Consider the following 21,650-nt stretch of genomic DNA (forward strand, 5'->3'; position numbering starts at 1 on the left):
TGAACTGAATGTCGAATTATCAAGGGTATCAAGGGAAAAATAAACAAATGCTTGCTACATCAACAAGCTTTTACTTACTGAATAAATTGGCAAATTTTGTTTCTGTTTTGCACAAAAGCAGTGCAGAGGCTGCAATTCTCATCATCTCATGACGGATTAGCACTTGTCGGCGGGTGTGATGCCAGCATGTGGGTCGCAGTATAATCGCTTTTCATCCTCAACAGCTTCCGTTGCATTTGTAACTTTGCTCATGCATTGCACCGAGTCAAAACGGAACTACAGATTGCTGCAACCACTGCAGAGAAAATTGTGATTGCTATCAACACAATCATGGATGGGAACCACTGAGGGCCAACTCAGTGCCAACGTGCATTGAATCAAAACGGAACTACATTTCGCCACACCCGCTGCAGACGGATTCGCGGTCACTATTGACATGATCATGGACAGTGACCACTCAGTTATGAAAGCGTGCAGCGAATGCGGTGTCATGCGCTACAGTAAACACACAAAAAAAGATATAAAGGCCATAAGGCACAAGTCCGCACAATGCATTCCTGTCTTTCACCGTACGGTTGTCACTGATGACTATAGAGACACGAACTCCAGCTGGTCCATTTTGGTCGGACATTAGCTCCGCATTTGCTTCGTAGATTTGCGGTGCTCCAGGCTTGCCGTGCTTCGAGAGTTATCCGAATTAACCAGTGTGTAGATAAACATGTCCAAATTAGTAAGTTTGATGCCGTTAGATAATGTGTATGCTTTCCAGAACCAAATATGGATTATTCAGTTTTCTGAATGAACGAGGGTTGAATTCGCAAGGTTTTACCGTATGTGTGGTGCCATTTGCGGCCACTATTTCCATTGGTTGAACGTTAATGAGTATGTTGAATTTGGACCATGATGGCACGAATGAGCGCCCGAAACTAGTGCTCATGTGTTTCAAAAGCTCGGTACTCCCGAGCTTTCACTTTCTTTTTCTTTCCCCAGAAAGCTTCTTTAAATCAAAGTTCAGTATCATTTGCCGGCCGTTTGTTGACTCCCTTGCTTTGAAATGCAGTTCATCGACAGCGAGTGTGCCTGCACAACCCAGCGGTAGCCTTCCAACGCTGGCAGACGAGCTGTCGTCATCATCTTCATCATCGACGTCCCCTCCGCCTCCGCCGCCTGCACGCGGCAGGGGTGGCACGCCCCCACCTTCTGCAGAGCACAGCAAGGGGCTACGGAGGTCACGCGAGGACTCTTCTGACCTCGAGCCAAGTTCCACTGTTTCGCTCGGGTATGTGGCACCAGGAGGGGGCCTTCTACCACTGGGGCAGATGGCGCGTGCACACAACCGTTAGGTGTCGGACAAGTTTTCAGGGACATGGCTGCAGCTCTTGCATGATGAATGGCTGTTATGCATTTATATAATTTTATCTTCTAATTATGCCTTTAAGGGTGGACATGGGTTGTGGAGGTTATTTCCTGCATCTTATGGCCAAATCTGATGAAGATAAACAAGCTTACTTAGTTGTTCGTGCTGATTTCAAATTTGCAATAATTTTTCTTGTAGGTTCAATTAGTTCAGGAGGCTGGCAGTGCTGCCACTCTATTGTTTCTGGAGACAATGGAAAAAAAGCTGCTCAGCAGAAAGTGAATATTATTGCATGGCTAGATACTATAATGTGCAATAACTGGAATGCTGCAAAAAGTTTTCAAATTAAATTCTAATTAGCCATTCTGCAGGTGATCAAAATTCTTTCCTTGACCTAAGGCTGCCACACCGAAAGAAAATTAATAAAATTGAAATATACATACGCACAAATTTGAAATTCTGCTCTCTGCACTTTGTAATATGCAGATTAGGCTTTCTGCTAAAGAAAGAATTAGTGCCCCAGCACTTCTAGATCATGAGATATCACTCCGACAGTCTAGTGAAGTGACCCAAAAACATGTTTTGAGAAAACATGCAAAACCCTATTTTATCAGGAAGTTATCACCATCATGACTCGGTGACTTTTCACATAAAATGGACTTAAGTGGGCAACAATTTGGCTAATTTGTCCAAATAGAAATGTTGCCGGTTTGCCCAAAAGGCAAAAGATCAATTGCAATAGCAAATTATTAGACAAATATACAAAGTAAGGAAAGCGGTTTGATTGACCATATAAACTTGTAAACATTCGCTTACTAACTAAATTAACGGCCATAGCGTCAGGTGCAGCACCGCAGATTACTTTCAAGATGTAGCCCGCACGGCCGGTGTAAAATGGTCTCCCTGCTTTTCTCCCTCGCACCCGCAATCAAGCCATCGTCCTTCTTGGCTTCTGCTCAGATGCTTTCCCTCGCACCTTCAGCGGACAGCGTGCAGTTGCGGTCTCACTGCACTTGGTCTTTATGTAGAACTTCACAGTGGCAGCAGGGGAAGTTTGCCTGGAATATCCATACGATTTAATTTTAAATATTTTGCCAGCACTGGAAATGTGCAAGAGGAGCCTTGGGTATCACTCGTGTGGTCCTTGCAGATCCCCCGACTCCAGCAAGGGTGGCAGCAAGCAGCCCCAGCCGAGCTCGGTGTGGAAGGGCTTCATCAGCATGCAGGAGGTGTCCAAATTTGTCACGGCTGCCTACAAGGTCTCCGGCCCCACCGATTTCCTCTCACAGGTGAGCACCCTGAATGTCTCCAGGGGGCACGGGGAGTGAGATTTCTGGTTTGTCTGTGTTCTGGTGCACCAGTGACGAAGGTTTTAGTATGTCAAACCCATGTGCAGCAAAATGATAATTATGTGGATGTGCAGGGTGTACGAAGTATTTGATGGTACGGTTGGTGACTAAAGGTAGATGTAACGTGGCTCTATAGAGGCCTAAAAACAGTCGCAGTAAAGTTCTTAAGACATGGAGGTCCATAACAAAATAATAACAATGGCAAGTGATGCGTGCTACGATCACAAAAGATAAGTTAATGAGGGGTAATTTGCTAAAATGTGTCCAGAGTTTCTTATCACCGATGTTATAATCTAGGAAGGAAGGAGAGGGCAATGGTGTGACCCATGTATACAACATTGTAAACATAAATCGTAAATCTGAAGTTGGATTCGTCGTACAATACTTCTCTTGGAAGTTCTGCTTTGTGTAATAAAACTAGTGGAGAACTAGATTTGCTGTGGTATGGTTGGTAGCAGTGGTGGTGGTTGCAGTTTTTTTCTTTTCTCCCTATAGCTCAGGAGTGTGTTTAGGAGTGCAGAAGCCCAGCCCTACTAGTTCACTCTTGCAGAAGGCGTAGTTATGCAGTGCCTAAGTACCGTATTTACACGATTGTAAATTGACCCCTTTCTTAAAATTTGAAAGTACTATGAAGTTGGGGGGGATCGACTTACAATCGAAACCAAAACATGGCCCCGCCAAAAAAAGCGATACCAACGAGAGCTACAACGTAGTTACAATTTTATGTTTGCTCTATGGCCCTACCCGTATCTTTTTGCTATCCCGCGTGTTTGTTCGCTTTTCGGAAGAGTTTTTCAACATTTTTGAGTCTTACAGTGCATGCAACACTCATAGGGGGTGTCGATAGTTGATGGAAGCGCCGCTGTTCCCATTTGCGGCGGCACCCCCAGAACGGCGGCACCCCCAGAACTGCGGCACTTGCGGGGAGTATCAGTAGTTCATGGAAGAGTATTTCTCCGTTTAAAGGCATTGGTATTGGTTTGACCAACTTTTTGACGCGTTCCACTTGACTGCCGGCTATGTGCTACTTCTATGCTTCCCCAGTCGTCATGAGTACTGCAGGCCCACTAATCGTTCGGCACTCGTTCACAGCAGCGTTCAAGAGGGCTCCCATCCTTTACGCCGAAGAAACAAATCACTGCACAACGGGCCGCAATTTCGATGTTTCTAAATGGGTGGTGCGAGAGTGGCGACTGTAGCGAAGCGAAATTTTCACCCTCTGACGGCAAGTGACCATTTTTCCACGTGCCGAAGTCTGGATGCTTTCCAGAGCTGTAGGCTAAGCTTGCGGCGTACGTCGCTGAAATGCGTGATCGGTCCCTGCCATTGAAGTGCGACGTGGTCATGAAACAAGTCCGGACCTTCACCTTAATTTTAAGGTTCTGCTCCGCCGTGAGTACGAGTGGCTGGCGGCAGAAGACAGCGAAATTATGCCAACCGGACCTGTCAAAATAGCCTCCGTGATGGCTGCGTGTGGTTGGGTGCATTTGGCGTGGGCTGCTGTTCTGCAAGATGTCCTGGTGCGGTCGTTTGCCAAATTTGAAATTTCGCTGGACCACGACGCGCTGTGGGACTGCAGCAACGATGACGATGGCAGCACTAGTGAAGACGAGTAGTCCAGTGACGCTACTAATAAATTCAGGGTGTCTACCAACCGGGAAAACCGGGAATTCTCAGGGATTTTTAGTAGTCTGGAAAAACTCAGGGAAAACTCAGGGAATTTGTGCCTCCATCAGGGAAAATTAGCTGTAATTTTATTGAAAGGGTCGGAAGTCGCGGTAATGCTGGCTCAAGTAACAGACAGGAATTATAGCGAATCGTCATTGACGCCCTGTCGTCGGCTGGAGGAGTTGCCAGTGTAGAGTCAACGGCCGACTTTTCGGATTCCCGATAATCTGGACGGCTTCGCGGCACCACCACGTACCCCATAGAGTCAATGTATCAGAACGTCTGAAATTTCGGACGCAAGAACTCTTTGGCGTCCGATTTTTCGGACGTTCTGCATGACCGCAGGTCCGAAACGGCATTAATCAAAGCCACCACCGCTGCCATTTTGATTACCTCGCCGCCTCGAACCGGCACTATCGCACGCAGATCCGCTGGCAGCCATAGCCACCACGGCTGCAACGCTACGCCTAGCTGCTTTGACGTTCGCTATTAAGCTGCTTGCCGTTCTTCATTTCTCCGCTGTCGGCAATAATTTTGGCTTCGAAGCTCGGAAAGCACGACGCATTCCATAATGCTGGTTCCTGAAAGTTAGTTTTGTCTCAGTACAGTTGTGTGACGCGATGAAGCATTAGCAAAAGTATTGCGGTGAAGCTTAACAAGCGTAGGAAGGGGCAATTGTCACGGGACACAGTATGTATTCCTTAATTTTACACGCATGCACCCGCCCTCTCCTGTCACAGTAGGAGCCCCGCTATGCCTAATAAGTGTGCTGACAGGCATTCAGAGCTTTTCCAGACGTGCCTGTGTCGATTTGAGCCCTTAAGAGCAGTAAAAGACATGCATTTATTTTTTCGGACTGCCTGACTTTTCGGAAGTTTTCGCGGCCCCTAGGGGGTCCGAAAAATTAGACGTTGACTGTAAACTGACCAAGAGTATGCTTCAAATGGTCCGTAGTGCGAACGCGCGACAGAAGGAGCATGAGAACAGAAAGGACCAACGCATTGAGGAATGAACGGGGAATGAAGTATGCGAGTGCTTCTTTGAAGGAGCCCGAGCTCAAAAGCACTCTTGGCTGACGCCGAGATGCACGTGTCCCTCATACAAACCAAAATAAACTCTTTAAAGCAGTGAAACACAACACTGAGGCGTCGTGCGCGGGCTGTATGTCAGGACAGTTGAGGTTGACATACGTGCTGTTGAGAGAGACTCAATTGTGACAAAATTCAGGCCTCATACCACTGAGCTTGCTATCAGTTGGTATAAGTAGCTCATATTCGAAAATATTTGCTTCTGTATGCATCTCCTTTTTATTTGTATTTGAGAATGTCTGACTCGATTTGCAATTTCTTTCGAAGACATTTTATTTGCTGTGCATTTTACTAACCCCTCCCTTCTATTCTTTTTTTTTTTTTGAATAACATAAACACTACTCTTTAGTATTCAAATTACCCGCCGTGGTTGCTCAGTGGCTATGGTGTTCGGCTGCTGAGCACGAGGTCGTGGGATCGAATCCCGGCCACGGCGGCCGCATTTCGATGGGGACGAAATGCGAAAACACCCGTGTACTTAGAACCCCAGGCGGTCGAAATTTCCGGAGTCCCCCACTACGGCGTGCCTCATAATCAGGAAGTGGTTTTGGCACGTAAAACCCCATAATTTAATTAATTTTTTAGTATTCAAATTGGATTAAGTCGGTTCTTTTAAAGAAAAATTTATTATGCTTACGAAAGAGTCAGAGTATCGGGCGATATGGTTCCAGCCAGCTTGTCATAAAACATAGTTCTGCATCACTCAGGGAATTTCGCAAGAGCACTCAGAGAAAACCTGAGGGAAATGTCAACTTGGTAGAAACCCTGAAATTTTCGTTATCGAATGCGCCCTCGGGCTCTGTCCCTCTCTCTCTCTCTCTCTCTTTTTCCCTTCGGTCAAGCGATATGGGAGGGTCGACCTACATTCGAGTCGACTTACAATCATGTAAATATGGTACTTGCGACGGCGCTGAGATTTTGTAGTACAGTGGAACCGCGCTGATATGTTCCTCACTGGTGTGTTTTTCCGGCTGCTAAGTCACATTTTTGCAGTCCCGTTTTAAGTCCTATTGACTTTCATGTAGTATTTGTTTGTTTGTTTATTTAAACATACCTTACAGGCCCCTAGGGAAAACGTGGGGAAGGCAGAAGATGGAAATTCAAGATGATGAGCAAAACGAGAACAAGGTGAAGGCCGGAGGGGAGCACCTTGTTCTCGTTTTGCTCATCGTCGTACAGGACCCTAGAAGCATTGTATAAGGTGGAGAGTACAATCAAAGATTATAACATGCTATAATTAGAATGCATGTGTCAACACATACACACAAGATACAAAGTGAGGAATGCGCTAATATGCAGTAATAGAGTGTTACAATATGTACAAGGAACAAACAGAATGCCTTTGAACACGACAGCTCATTCATCAATCATTATGTTCCCACTTGATACGTCGCCATTCTGTAATGATCCCGCATGTTACTTTGCCTGTGAACATGCCTGTCACATAAATCTAGTGGTGCAGAAGGAAATTTGCAGTTTTACGTTGCTGCAAAGACAACATTGTATACATTGAGACAAGTGACCAGTGCGTTGCAACAGCCAGTCAATATGCTGAAACAAACAACCAGTACATCACAAGTAATCAACACGTTCCAACAAGGGATGTAAGTTGCACAAATCAGGTGCTGCACAATCATGTCTGGAGAAAACATGCACAGAGCAGTTGGTGAAGCACCCAGAGAATTATGCATTGGTTAAAACACAGGGAACCACACATACTGGGGCCCACAAGGGTCCTGTACGAGTGTCATAATTGCCAGTTCTCTTTAGTCAGCTTTGCTGCAATAGAGCTGGGTTATGCGGTGAAGCATACCAAGTGTGGAAACAAGCCTCTGTCACGAAACATCCTACTACAGTAAAACCTCATTAATTCAATTTATTGCCTAATTCGATCCCGGCCATACGTCCTGACCAGTGTCCATGCATATCTATGCATCCATACTTTTCTTATTTTGATCCTAAAAATTGCCTTCACCAGATATTTCAAACGTGACCAGTCAGCATGCACGTACCTGGCTCTTATGGTGGCCCCAATAGAGACCCCTTTAGTGGCAGCCTCTGTCACGGCAGAGTATAGGTACAATGAATGCATTGAACACATATGATCTCCCGTCAGAAATGCTCACTTTCGACCTTCCCTGGGGACATTTTACCCAATTCTAATGTGCGCCTACTCTTCTTCATTTTTTTTTTTTTCAGGAAATTATGTTGAAAATTGCTTGCATGGTGCCTGGCAATTTTCAGTGTCAGGAAAAGGAACCAAACTGCCTTTACTGCGTTTATATGTTTTCCCGCAGAACACAGACGTGTTGCGGCAAAGCTGACTAGGCAACTAGCTGCCGTGGTGCAACACATATTGTATTAGACCCTTGCCCATTTTTCTTGTTGAAAAATTGGGTGCGAGTTACACTTCTACTGTGTTTAGAAGTGTTGATGTCAATTCGTTTTTCTGCTTTGGACACATAAAAAGTGGGCACATGTTTGATTCAGGGTCTTGTTAGAATTGGAAAAATACTGCCAAATGAATCAGCTGTGTATTTTCCCGTTTTTTTTTCGACATCCTGTTTAATTTCCCCTCTGGGTCAAATGATTGGAAGTAGACTGTACGTGTTCCTTAATTAAACACGCATGCACGTGCCTTCCCTGGTTGCAGTACTAGCGCCTTAACAACTGCACTGATAGCCATGCAGAGCCGTTTGTGACATTGCTGTGGCCATTTGTGGCCTTCCTCAGTGTTACATTTTCCGAGCCGTTACGGTCTTTTTCTGCATTCCCTTGAAAAGCATATCAACGGCATTCTACCGTGTATTGTGTTTTGCTTGCATTCACAAACATTTTTTGCATAGGCCCACTTGGCAGGTTCATTTCTATTTTTCTTTATTTCCATCAATTTCTGCTCGCTTCCACCATGTCTACAGCAGTCAAGGTGTCTAAAAGCGTGCCCAGTTCCAGCCTTGAAATAACAAGGCCTGGGGTGCAGGCTTACAGTTTTTAGCGATTCCCACAACTAACTATTTAGCCATAATGTCATGTTTAGAAAGAGCAGTCATTGACAAGTCCTGTTGTTGTCCTTGCTGGAAGAAGCCAGTTGTATTAGTTCTTAAAAGGTGTAGGTTGTAGTGATTGCGCGTTCCTGTTGGAGACACAGTGGAATGGTACATCGATTTACAAACTTTGACAAACGTAAAATGCATATTTATGTTTGTGCAAGTTTGCTAAGAAATTTGATGGTAATGGTACCGAGACTGGCTACTTCTTGTGCACTCTTGAGTGCATTTAGCTCTGGCATTGCACGAGATGTGTGACTTGCCGTCTGACTCTGTTTGATGCCTGGGGGGCCTGACAAGCAGGATATCCCGGATACAATACAAGTCTGCGGCCGCATCATACCTGACCAGGTGTGGGACTACCTGAGCAAGATCAAGCAGTCTGGCAACAAGGTGGGTCGTTCTCCCTCTGCCTCACTGCTGCTGTGGAAGAAGAAAAATAGCCTTCGCACGTTTATGTCAATCTCAGTGACTGATACACAAAGATAGCACAGAGTGAGTTCTCACACTCTCACTAGGGGCTTGTTTGTTAGCTGTCCATCTCGATGTTCTCACCGAAGCCCTGGTCGTACAGCCGCATTGGGGCTTGCACGCCGGCTGTGTTGCTGGTTGCTTTTTACCAGCGCAGCCATACGCACTCCTAGCTGATCTTCAGCATGGAGCCAGTGCAATATACGTGAAAAACAAAAATTATGACTTACTGACTAAAATAACCACATAAAGGAGGTCTCGTATATTTGTGTGAAGTGTGCGCTAGGTAACTTTGGTTTATAATCATTGGTAGTTATGTTTCAAAGCCGAAATTTGTAACTTTGATGCAGGTTGAATTGCTGAATAATACCAAGCATGTCACCGCACAAAAACTGCTGCAAAACGCAAAGGGTTACCTTGTATGCTGCATCAAGCTATCCTGTGCAGATTTCCCACTTTGCACTTCATACCAAGCAGAGTCCAGAGCAACCGCAGTCGAAAACGCACAACACTGCAATTGAGACCATTGAAAACTTCAAGTAAAGCAACATTTTGATAAAGCAATTGTGTTATAGCCTGGACTCGCTGTATATTGAATTAGTATGTGCCACGTCGAGCTTGCAGGTGCTTTTTCCAATTTCAATGTAAATGTGTTCATACATTCGTCCCACCAGTGCATACTGAAAAAGAATGCAGTAATACGTTGGACAGGGATGGAAGCAAACCGTCGGAACCACGTGCAGAAGGGGGTCCAACACGTAACGGCACAGTGTAAACACGCGTGCCTGCATGTGCGTGCCTTTATTTTCTGGACGTGGCTGGCCCATTGTGGACGCAAGGTGCACCAACTTGTACATGCAGCATTGCAGTGAAAGATTACTTCTTGCCCTACTTCTGTCTTGGTGTGAGATGGCCTGCTGAATATGCTTCCTAGTGTTGTCACACCCTCCACTGCTCTTACCGGCACAGAGTGGGCGTCCAACAAGAGCTGGTGCCCCACGGTGTAGTTTGCACCCGAGATGACACGGCGCCGCGTGTGCGCAGGAGCTGCTGGTGGTGCGCTTCCAGCCTGCGAACGACGAGGAACGGCGGCCCTACCGGGAGCTCTACACGTACCTGAACTCACGCAAGCGGTGCGGCGTGGTGGGTAACCTGTCGCGCATGCTCAAGGACTTCTACATCCTGCCGCTGCCTTCACACAGCCCCGTGCCCACCGTGCTCATGCCTTTCGACGGGCCTGGTCAGTCTGCTCACCCGATCGGGGTCTTGTCCTGTTAACTGTTGTCCTGTTGTTTCAGTTTAGCAACATAACTGGTGCTGAGCTCTGATGGTGGAATGGGGCACTTAAGGGGACACTAAAGGTTACCAGAAAGTCAAGTTAAAGTGAAAAGGCAATGCTCTAGAACGTCTTAAGGGGTCAATATAATCGCAAACAGAGCTTTAGTAACCGAGAAATTGAGGTAAATGCATGACACGATTTGAGACCCCCCAGTGACATTCCGGTACTAGCCTGATGACGAAAGCACTCCTAATCATAATTTATGTCACTAGTACTCAACTATTCGTATTAAAAAGATAATTTCATTAGATTATAAGACGGAATAAAATGCTACTTGTCTACTTCTATTCGATTCTAAGAAAAAAACATTTTGACGTTACCCTGGAATAGTATGGGTGATCGAAAGGTTTCGTTTTCGCTCGACTTTGCGCCGCCCGCGCTTTGGAGTTTCAGTTGTTTCTTTATCGCGTCGTGCTGCGGTGGTCCTGCTGGCTCGTGAAACTTGCATTTGGAACAAGCAGCAAGAATGCCACGTCCATGTGATGTCGTGAGATGCGCGAACGGTCCGCGGAACTTGGCCAAGGGCAGTTGCAGCGGCGAGTCCAATGTTAGTTATCACTGTGTGCCAACGACTGAACCTCTCCATTCGAAGTGGTTAAGTGCTGTACCTCTGCCACAGCGCGCTGGCAAAGAGCCAAGAAATCACGTAGTGTGCTCGCTGCACTTTCCTCCAGAGGATTAAGAGTTCAACGCCGACTTAATGAAGTTACGTGAAGGGCCTTTCAAAGCAGGCCATCGTCGTAGTAGTTCGCAACGATGCCGGCAGCGCGAGCCCTCAACAGCAGGTCACGTTTATCAGTGCTTAAATTGATGAACTCGAGCCCAGCATCGCGAGCTAATGTGTCGTTGTCAGGGTCATGCATTGCAACGAGCGTCGAAGTTGGCGTCATAAAATAAAGAACCAGCTTATCGCCGTGCGCTTTCCCTTCTGCTAGCCACCATAGTTCAGCTTTCGCGCTACTGTCGGCTCTGTCTTGGCTCTGTTTCTCGCCGCGCGTTGGTGTTTTGTGCAGAAAAGTCGTAGCGCCGTCTGCGGGAGGCGTTTTACTCACCGACGGCGCAACGTCACTATGAGACCATGACGTCAATACTCCTGGATCAGAGGGCGGGTGATTTGAACTGCGCTAGAGGTACGCTTCAGAACGCATTTTATCTTAAAATAAGTCTCTTCTTCGCACGAAACAAGCGTTTCGAGGCTTCTGGAATTGTATTTCAACAGCCCACGTTGAGTTAATATTAACCTTTAGTTGCCCTTTGAGAAAAAGGAAGCTGGGCTTCCATGTCACATGGGGGGATGTGACTTTGAAAGTGAACTTCCTTATTTCTTCATAGATTTCGATGAAAAGTGGCACAAATGTTTAGAATGTCTCCCTGATGCTTCATTAAAAGTTTCAGTGTGATACTTTGAGAACATTTTATTTAATTTTATTCAGAAGAATTTTTCTCCCTCGAACATTCTGGAGGGCCTGGAGAGCTTAAAAAATGCAATGGGAGGCTCATTGAGTATTGACTGCATAGCTAAATGTGGGCTGAAGGTCATGACAGTCCGGCCTTTTCTTTTCTTTCTTTTTTTGCAATTTTTTTTTAACACAAATTTTTGGAGTGTCATTTTTTATGTTACATTCACATCAAGCATACTTTTGGGGTGGGCGAATAGCGACACCATAAATTTATAAAAAGTCAAGATAAAGAAGTGAGACTGTCACAACCTGCACTGCAGCCCAAGGAACCCGACAAAAGAAAAGTCGGAAATAGGCTAAACTGGAAGAAATCAGCTCCATGAACTGAGCAAAAAGGCAAAAAAACGGATTTGAGAAAACAGCTCTTGAAGTTTCACCTTCTCTTCAGTTCTCTAAAAGGCACCAAATTTATAGTCTTTGGGGTCTTTTGTGATGTGAGGCTTCTTGGACATTAAAATATCGGCTTAAGAAGTGAACAACTTGGCAAAGGTCAAAGGTCTTTGAGGCCTACTGAGGAATTGCTTTGGATGGATTCATTGGCACCAGACGCAGGATGAGTTTGGACCAGTGGCGCCTTCGTGATGGCGCAGCGAAGGTAATGGCATGTGCCAACCGGGTCGGGCGCAGCAGGCACTGCTGCCAGCTACGTCGATTTAGGATGTTGCATCATTTTTTCCATTTTGCATTACTGAAATACCACGTAAAACCAAATCTGCTCAAACGTGTTGCGTTTTTGAGTGCACAAACAGTTACTGAAGCATGACTGAAGCTGGTTAGGCTATTCACTTCAATCGTTTTTCATCCTGGCATCGCATTTTTCAGGTGAAAAGACTGTATATATTTGGTCTGTAGGCAACAGCACGGGCCGTGCTCCGCAATTGAAATGTGATACTCGAAGCACATGGTCACCGGCACTTTTTGCACCAACTGTAAGAACTGGGGATGCCGAACTGATGCATCGTGGTGTACAGTGAAAGTAAGAACCTTTGGGATGCATTGTGACTGCATTTGGTCCCACGGCAATCATCTAGCACTCATCTGTGGTGCGGAAAAAAAGAGAAAAAAGAAAGCGGTGGCGGCCGGGCACTTTGAGTATTGTGCTTCAATCGCTGAGCACTGTACGTACGCTTCCGACGCTACTTTGCTGTGGAATAGTTGTTCTAACATTAATAAAAGAGCCGTTCATATTCAAGAGCTCCGTGTCCCATGTGAATTGCCTGCCTTCGCCTCCACAGATGTAATGGCTCCAGAACTTCGGCACCAAAGGCAAACTCTTTGATTTGTAGTTGTCAGTTTGCTGTCTTATCAGTGTATCAGCCTTTCCTTTATAGGGTGTATTTTCCTTCTTCTCGCTTCCCAACTCTAGTTCCGCGTGGTACATGACTGTTTGCTGGGCAGTGACGGAGAACGCAAATGCAGGGACGGGTTCACACTCGCCACCACCGACGGCTCCCGTTGTGCTAAGCTGTGTGAAATGGACCATGACTGAATATTGGGCTAGCTTATATGACATTAGAAATGGCGACGCATTGCAAAGATAAAAAGAATTACAGCGGACAGCGAACTAGAACTTACTGGCACATGTGCGATTGGCGAAGCAGAACAAGAAACAGCAAAAGTGAGATGTAAATCTTGTTTTTTTGTTCATGATTTTTGTGTTCTTCGCCTTTTTACATGATTAAATTAGATGTGCGACAATGATAACGTGCACAACAAAATAACATCTGGAATATAACTTTTGGAGTTCACCGTCTTACCTTGCCGCGGTGAGCTCTGTTCACATGGTGCATTTGCATCACAATTTGCGCTCGTTTTCTGCTTTATGTATACCAGATGCCGTGATGCCTCACCCAAGTGAGGACCTTTCTCAAAAGCTGAGGGGTTCTCCTCCGTGCTCTTGGGACAAAGGAACGACAACACAGTAGTGCAAACAATCACAAGAGCATTTATTGCACCTTTCATAGATCAAAGCCTGCTAGCCGAGTTGCTATCCACAAAACATGCCGATGGGCGCGCAACAAATCTAGAAGTCCGACTCACCGCGACCGGATAGCGAGCGAATATGTTCGCCCCATGCTGGATCCCAACACCTGGTCATTCGCGTGTACGGTCATGGAACGGTGGCGCGTTCGAAGGCAGCCACGTGAGGCGGTCTCGCAGAAGCATGGGTCGGCGCGCGCGCGGGACGTCCTCGCTGTTCGCTGATCCGCTGGGAAAGAGCAAGCGCCTTGTCTCACTGCGCCTCAACCACTCCGAGCGGCGCGGGTGCCAGGCCACGCCGCGAAGCCGGATTACAGGAGACGCGTCATGCGGGAAAAACAGATTCGAGCGAGAGTCGCACATCCCCACAAAGCAGACACATGAAAATGCGTTTTCCGGTATGGCAGCCCTTAAGACCCGCAGTGCGAAAGCACTCGAAGCACTGAGCGCCTTCGTCCCGTTGTCTGCTTCACATGCTGATGCTCTGACAGCTGCCGTTCACCAGCGCATCGCTGCTGCCTTACAGTGGCCACCCGGTGCCTAGTGGCTCGTGCTATTGCATACTTTGCTGTGAAGCTTTGATTGGCCAAACCGAGGGTAACAGAAAGAACAGAAACGTCACTCTCATGGTGGTGGGTGTGCACATTGGTTCAACAGCAAACCAGGGGAACGTTTGGGCAAGCCACATGCCCTGGAATCCCATGTGGATGACCAGTTAGCAGCTGTCACAGAGATGGCAAAAGCTGTTTTCTCAAGACTGTGTTTATTGCTCCCTGTCTTGACTGTAGCAATGGTACACATTGTAGGAATGACTTCAGATATCTTCATTTATCTTTTGTTGGTGTAATCCTTGAGCCACACTAGGTGTGATGACATCCTTAACTGTGTGTGTGTGTTATCATCATTATTATTATTATTATTATTATTATTATTATTATTATTATTATTATTATTATTATTATTATTATTTCGTGTAACAGAAATGCCCCACATAGGCAGCAATGTCTCTCACGCAAGTGTTCAAGGAGCCCATAATAAAGAAACTAACATAGGACATTTTTTGTTTAACGTTAGCATAATAGCAGGGTTAACGGAAATACCATTACCATTCAACAAACGAAATTTGCGGGGAGGTTTAGTGTAGCGTTGTTACGTCCCAAGAAGGCTATTCACATGCGATTTAAATTTCGCATTCATGGTGTGCGTAATTGATTTTATATATTCGCCAAGCTTTTCATGTGCGTGCAAAAAGTGCTAGAAGAAGCACAATGACACCCTGGAGCAGATTGTATATGTACTTTCCATGCCTGGCGATCCGCGACAAAATCGGTACAAGCCTGCCATCCATGACTTTGGAATGTCCGATCTTCAAGACTGTGTGCTATCATGCCCAATTCTTGACCTCAGCGATAGGTGGCGCTTCCATCCCAGAAGTTTCTCTTGTTAGGCCTCAAAACGTTCGAAATGAGAAGTGATCTCAAAAACTTCGCTAAGCTATCCATAATACACTGTTGTCAAAGCGGCCTGAAACTTAACTAAAGCCGCTCTGCACACTCATTTGCTACAAACGAAGTAAATTTTGCAACAGCGACACCAAATTCAGTTCAAAGCTGGCTGCCGGCACTGCTGTCATGTTGCTACGCTATTTACGTAAGCCACACAAAGCAGGTAACGTTAAACCTGAAAAGTAGCATGTGTACCCTGTCGGATTCTCACACCCATGCTCTTGGGACAAAGGAACGACAACACAGTAGTGCAAACAATCACAAAGGCATTTATTGCGCCTTTCATTGATCAATGCCTGCTAGCCAAGTTGCTATCTACAAAACATGCCGATGGGCGCACGACAAATCTAGAAGTCTGACTCACCGTGGCCGGATAGTGAGCGAATATGTTCGCCCCATGCTGGATCCCAACGCCTGGTCATTCGCTTGTACGGTCACGCGAACGGTGGCGCGTTCGAAGGAGGCCACGCGAGACAGTCTGGCAGAAGCATGGATCGGTGCACGCCCGGGACGTCCGCGCTGTTCGCCGATCCACCGCCAAAGAGAGCCCCTTATCTTTGCCGCACCCCCAACTAACCCTGCCGTGAGGCGGCGCTAGCAGCGCAACACTCGCGCCACCTCTCGCACTGCGCCTCAACCACTCCGACCGCCGCGGGCGCCAGGCCACGCGGCGAAGCCGCACTGCAGAAGACAGGAGCTATGCAGGAAAACAATATATCAGGGACCGCGTGAGAGTCACGCATCCCCACAACGCTGAACAGTATAGCTCGTTTAGCGTTCTGTGCATGTGCATTTCGAGACCACTGTTGCGCTTAACATGCTAAACTAAAACTGTCTCTTGACAAGTTCGGCCATCTAATATTGAAAAAACTGCAACTAGAAGCACGCTGACAGACATGCTCACCATCTGCTATAGTGGTATGAATTCTGATGACAATTACACGAGTCAGTGGCAGAGAAAGGGTTAAATTTTGCGCTGAATTTTAAAGAAGCTTATCTTGGTCGATGCATGCGTTCCTTCTCTTAATAGGAGAAAATTCATCTTATTCATTCCCAGCAGGATGCAAAAAGGTCAATTCAAACAAGAAAGAGCTTAGAGAAACTGATGTTCTCACCTTGGCCGTTGTGTCGACCTTTCTTCACAGGTTTGCAGTCCGGTCGGCCACACATGCTTTTGGGCATCATAGTGCGACACAAGAACCGCCTCAGGCCGCCCTCTGGCAAATCCAGGCAAGTGCACAGCAGTGACCACTCGTTCGCTGTTTGTGAGCAGCTGGGGCCGTCTGCTTTTGACCACACACTGCCCTCCTTCCTTGGACTCATAGGCGTTAAGATTGGGGCTTGTCAGCAAAGTTTTGTAAACGGCTTGGGCATTGAGAGCAAACAGTTGTGGCGCTTAGTTCTCATGGGAGTGATTGTGCCTGAAATCTGTTACATGATTGTTATGCTTATGTGTGCCAGAAAAAAAAAACTGCTGAAAAGTCAAAGACCGTGCATCCCTTTTCTCACAGGAGCCGCACTTCTTAACTGCAGAGATAACGTTGAGCCCTTCTATCAATTAAACAGTGCAAACTTCGGCAAAGGAGAAGCTGGGGGATGCATTTTCAGTAATAGCCTGCTTTGGCTCATGCTGTCCAGTGCACCATCATTGGTGTTCTCAGATAAAGAACTGCACTTCCTTTGTGTGAATGATAGCTACAGTGACAAGCTTGTCAAGCTTCATGTTTCTACTGTCCTCTGCTGCAAGGCTGCGGGATCTACACTTGTGCATTCTCTTTAGCAGTGTTCATGTGGAGCTGCTTGCTCCCAAGGTATTTGACCAGGGCTGACAGATTTGGCGCATCTGCTGTGCAGGTTGTCGTGGTCCGATCGCTCGGAGGCTGTGTCGCTGACACCTCCGCTGGCAGAGACCTCTGTGGGTGCCCACTCGGATGACGAGGAGCCTTACGAACCCTCGTACACGCCACCTTTGGAGAAACGGCCAAGGCAAGCCCGGCTTCAACAGACATCGTCCACATCGTCTGTTGCAGAGGAAAGGACGCCGTTGGCAGATGACGAGGATGTGCCCTACGACCCCGAGGAGAATGAGGTAGGTGCAAGTGCCAGCTTAGTTAACGCAACACATGGTTAAGACCCAACCTGTCTGTAAGGGTGCGAGAAGTTCTCAGCAGTGCCCATATTTCCAGGTTTTGGAGTGTCTTCTATGATCTGTGTATCTTCTGTGCAAATTTATAAGGCGGTACGAATATTTTAAATCTTAAATACAAATGGAATCAAAGTAAATTGCGGAAGAATGTTTCAACACTTCATTAGATTTTAAATAAGTGCTTCTAATACATATGATGCAAAAGTAATTGATAACGCATTTTATTTAGGTAAAAAATATAGTCCCTCTCGATTGTGACTCATTATTTTGCATGAAAGCTATGAAAGTATTCACAAAACAAGCGAAATGATAATTTGCTTGTTTTGAAGTCGGTCCTTATTTAGCACCTCAGCTTCAGCATAGCATTTCAGTTCTCTTACTTATTCTGTGCCATAAACAAGAAGAAAGGGGGTTAACTGAGGGGCCCGATTTTTGTTAGTCATATCATGAGAAGCCAACAAACACTGACCCAAAAAGATCACATTCTCTTGACGCCTGCGGCAACAAGGACGTCCTCCGGTTCCACGTCCAAGGTTCCACGTCCGCCGCCAAGGTCTGTGTGTGGTGGCACTGGCTAACACTCCCAGGGTTCTACCAGTACACATAAATACCCAAGAAAGTGGATGGGGAAACAGCGCCGCGGTAGCTCAATTGTGTGGGGTCTGATGTGGGGTTCTCCTCCCGTACTCTTGGGACAAAGGAACGACAACACAGTAGTGCAAACAATCACAAGGGCATTTATTGCACCTTTCATACAACAATGCCTGCTAGCCGAGTTGCTATCCACAAAACATGCCGATGGGCGCGCGACAAGTCTAGAAGTCCGACTCGCCGCGTCCTCGCGAGCGAATATGTTCACTCCATGCTAGATCCCAACGCCTGGTCGTTCGCGTGTATAGTCACGCGAATCGTGGCGCGTTCGAAGGCGGCCACGCGAGGCGGTCTCGCAGAAGCATCGATCGCCACGCGCACGCGGGAGACGTCTCCCGCCGTGCGCCGACCCGCCGGGAAAGAGGGTCGCTGCACGTGCGGCACGGCACGTCCGTCCCGCTGGCTGTCTCGAACCCAAAGAGAGCAAGCGCCTTCCTTTCGGCACCCAAGTAACCTCGCGGCGTTAGCAGCGCAACACTCGCGCCATCTCTCGCACTGCGCTTCAACCACATCAACCGCGCGGGCGTCACGCAGGCCACGCGGCGAAGCGTGAGTACAGGAGACTTGCTATGCGGGAAAAACATCGGGGGAGGCGCGAGGGTCGCGCATCCTTACATCCCCCCAACCTTAAATCACTTCTTATTCCGGCGAAACATGTCACTCGGTCTAACATCAATGCGTGCTTCGCGAACAAGGTAGCACATGCAACAGAGGCCGCGCCGAAGAATTGTCCACACGCCGTCCATAGCCTGCGAGCCGACATTGTCCCTGGGTACACCGCTGGCATCCGCCGGTCAGAGCAGCAGCTTCGTAGACTCGACGGCACGATTCCAGGCCAGGTCTCCGGAGACGACGACGCAGTAGTCGGTACGAGCAAGCGTCGCTCGCGCCGACGCGCCCTGCTGGCTGAGCCGCCGTAGCTGTCGGTGACCGCCGGCTCTTTTGTCTGCCGCCGAGGGTTGTGAGCTGGATGCAGGAGGCCGCCGAAGTCACTGCGCCGAACTGGCCACAGCATCACCATCGCCCGGGGTGGCTCGATCGTAGTCCGGGGCAGCAGCGCAGGCGATGTGCAGGTGACAGCAAGCCAGGGGTGACTCCGCTCATCTGCGTACACTCAACACACTCGGCAAACACTAAGGTAGTGCAAGGGAGAGGAATTCTGCATGCGCATCGCCCACGTGGTACAATGTTCAACTCGGCTAGCAAAAGATCGGGCAGCTACTCAGATGCTAAGTTCACGTGAACGAAGCTCGCTTCCTTGAGTCGAACGAGTAATTTCAATTCGTGCGAGGCTAACTAGAATGAGGTAAGCAAAGTGCAACACCTCAACGCCACGGTCCACCAGGTTGTGTCCCTCCACGTGCGACAGGCAGCTTCGTAAAGCCTTAGGCCTAAAGCGTCGCTACCCTGAAAACAACCGGCATCCAAAAAAAACAACACCCAAGATGGGCGCAAAACCGGCAGCCGCGAGGAGACGTCAGCTCTGTGAGGTGGTCCTACTCCGCTCGGTGCACACAGCATCCGAGTTGACGGTGCCCACCGTCCCGGACGGTGTCGGAATGCCCGGTGCCAGGCCGCAATACCAGTCAGCCCGTAGTGGCACCCGTGGCCCGCAGCCACTCGGCTACCAGAGCCGCGACTTCATCAAAGTCAAAGAGATAGAAGCTATTTACATAAGAAATTCGGACCACCCACGAGGCTTCCGTACTCACTCGCTTCAGGCTTGCCACTGCTCCGCGAGCGCTCAGCCTCGCTCTCCCAGGATGCAGACCACGTGGCTTTCGTACTGACGAATGTCATTAAAAAAAAAAACTTGCGAAAAGGCTTAGCATGTTGACATGTTCAAACACACTACAGCCACCATCACCTCGCTCAAGAAAGCACGCCGGCGACGCTAGCGATCAAAATTCACGCTAGGCCTACGCTTCGGTTCAAACAAAGGTCTCGAACGAAGCAAAACTGTTAAAAATATCGTCCGATGCCCCAACAGGCCCACGTTGGGCGCCAGATGTGGGGTTCTCCTCCCGTACTCTTGGGACAAAGGAACGACAACACAGTAGTGCAAACAATCACAAGGGCATTTATTGCACCTTTCATGCAACAATGCCTGCTAGCCGAGTTGCTATCCACAAAACATGCCGATGGGCGCGCGACAAATCTAGAAGTCCGACTCACCGCGTCCTCGTGAGCGAATATGTTCGCTCCATGCTGGATCCCAACGCCTGGTCGTTCGCGTGTATAGTCACGCGAATCGTGGCGTGTTCGAAGGCGGCCATGCGAGGCGGTCTCGCAGAAGCATCGGTCGCTGCGCACATGCGGGAGACGTCTCCCGCCGTGCGCCGACCCGCCGGGAAAGAGGGTCGCTGCACGTGCGGCACGGCACGTCCGTCCCGCTGGCTGTCTCGAACCCAAAGAGAGCAAGCGCCTTCCTTTCGGCGCCCAAGTAACCTCGCGGCGTTACCAGCGCAACACTCGCGCCATCTCTCGCACTGCGCTTCAACCACATCAACCGCGCGGGCGTCACGCAGGCCACGCGGCGAAGCGCGAGTACAGGAGACATGCTATGCGGGCAAAACATCGGGGGAGGCGCGAGGGTCGCGCATCCCCACAATTGGTAGAGCATCGCACGCGAAATGCGAAGGTTGTGGGTTCGGTTCCCACCTGCGGCAAGTTGTTTTTTCATCCACTTTAATTTCCATTAATTTATCGTTTCTTCATTCCATTTTTTAAGCACAAGTAATTTCCCCTTTGTTGTCCTTGGTGTCAGTGTTTGTTGGCTTCTCATGATTCTGTGCCATGGCATTCAGTGAATGGCTTTGTTGAACAGCTGAACTCCCGTCTTATAAACGTATAAAGCCAGACACATCAGACATGCACCCTCCAACATGCACTAGGTGTGGAAATAGACTTACAGTCCTTCATGTTCTCATTCAGTGCCCATTACTAGAAAAGGAGAGAAAAAAGTTCTTCCCTTCCTTATACCGTCATAATACCTTTGCACCCAGTCTTCTTTTTAGGCAATGACCCTCTATTTAATTTTAAATCAGTACTCAAGTTCTTAGAAGACACGAATACCATAGAAATCATTTGGCCAGGCTATTTGTAGCACAGCCTCTGCTTAGAGGCTGTAGCTGCAATGAAATCACTTACAGAGCATATGCCTCAGCGCCCTTGCACTGAAGGGCTCTGCAGAGGCACTGGTGCTGCTATAAATTAACATGTTTTAGTATCTAATCCTTCACAACGTGCTTTTACAACCATAGGACTCACTTTCCATAGACATTATTTTAATAGATACATATTTTACACCATTTGCAGCGAATATTCTAGGCCAATATACAGCCGCTCGATTAGCGCCATATTCATCGATACTCATTGCCATTCATCGCCAAATGTAATGGCACTCTTTGGCCATTTCTGGCCCTTGTGTCAAGAAACAATATCCATCAATCAAGCGAGACAGACAGCGAACATGGCCTCTTTATGTGAGAAGTCATCCTGGAGATGTGCTCAGCACCTGTGACTACGATGCCTCCGCACTCAGTCTGCAATCAAAGAAGGTTGAGTTCGTGGTTAAAGCACAGTTGCT

The 21,650-nt window shown here is 47.8% G+C and overlaps 1 protein-coding gene across 4 annotated transcripts in view; it reads left to right on the forward strand.

The window, feature by feature from the left end:
* pps (protein partner of snf) overlaps positions 1–21,650 on the forward strand; it is a 141,336-nt gene that overhangs the window by 112,901 nt on the left and 6,785 nt on the right. For 3 of the 4 annotated variants that reach the window (XM_065440522.1, XM_065440526.1, XM_065440524.2), the window contains 6 exons: positions 1,061–1,279; positions 2,508–2,646; positions 8,810–8,902; positions 10,025–10,220; positions 16,410–16,494; positions 17,119–17,353. In XM_065440522.1, coding sequence (XP_065296594.1) covers positions 1,061–1,279; positions 2,508–2,646; positions 8,810–8,902; positions 10,025–10,220; positions 16,410–16,494; positions 17,119–17,353 — 967 coding nt within the window. The remainder of the gene's footprint in view (positions 1–1,060; positions 1,280–2,507; positions 2,647–8,809; positions 8,903–10,024; positions 10,221–16,409; positions 16,495–17,118; positions 17,354–21,650) is intronic. The other variant, XM_065440525.1, reaches the window with a different exon arrangement.

This window comes from Dermacentor albipictus, chromosome 3 (assembly GCF_038994185.2).
Source record: "Dermacentor albipictus isolate Rhodes 1998 colony chromosome 3, USDA_Dalb.pri_finalv2, whole genome shotgun sequence".
Lineage (NCBI taxonomy): Eukaryota > Metazoa > Arthropoda > Arachnida > Ixodida > Ixodidae > Dermacentor > Dermacentor albipictus.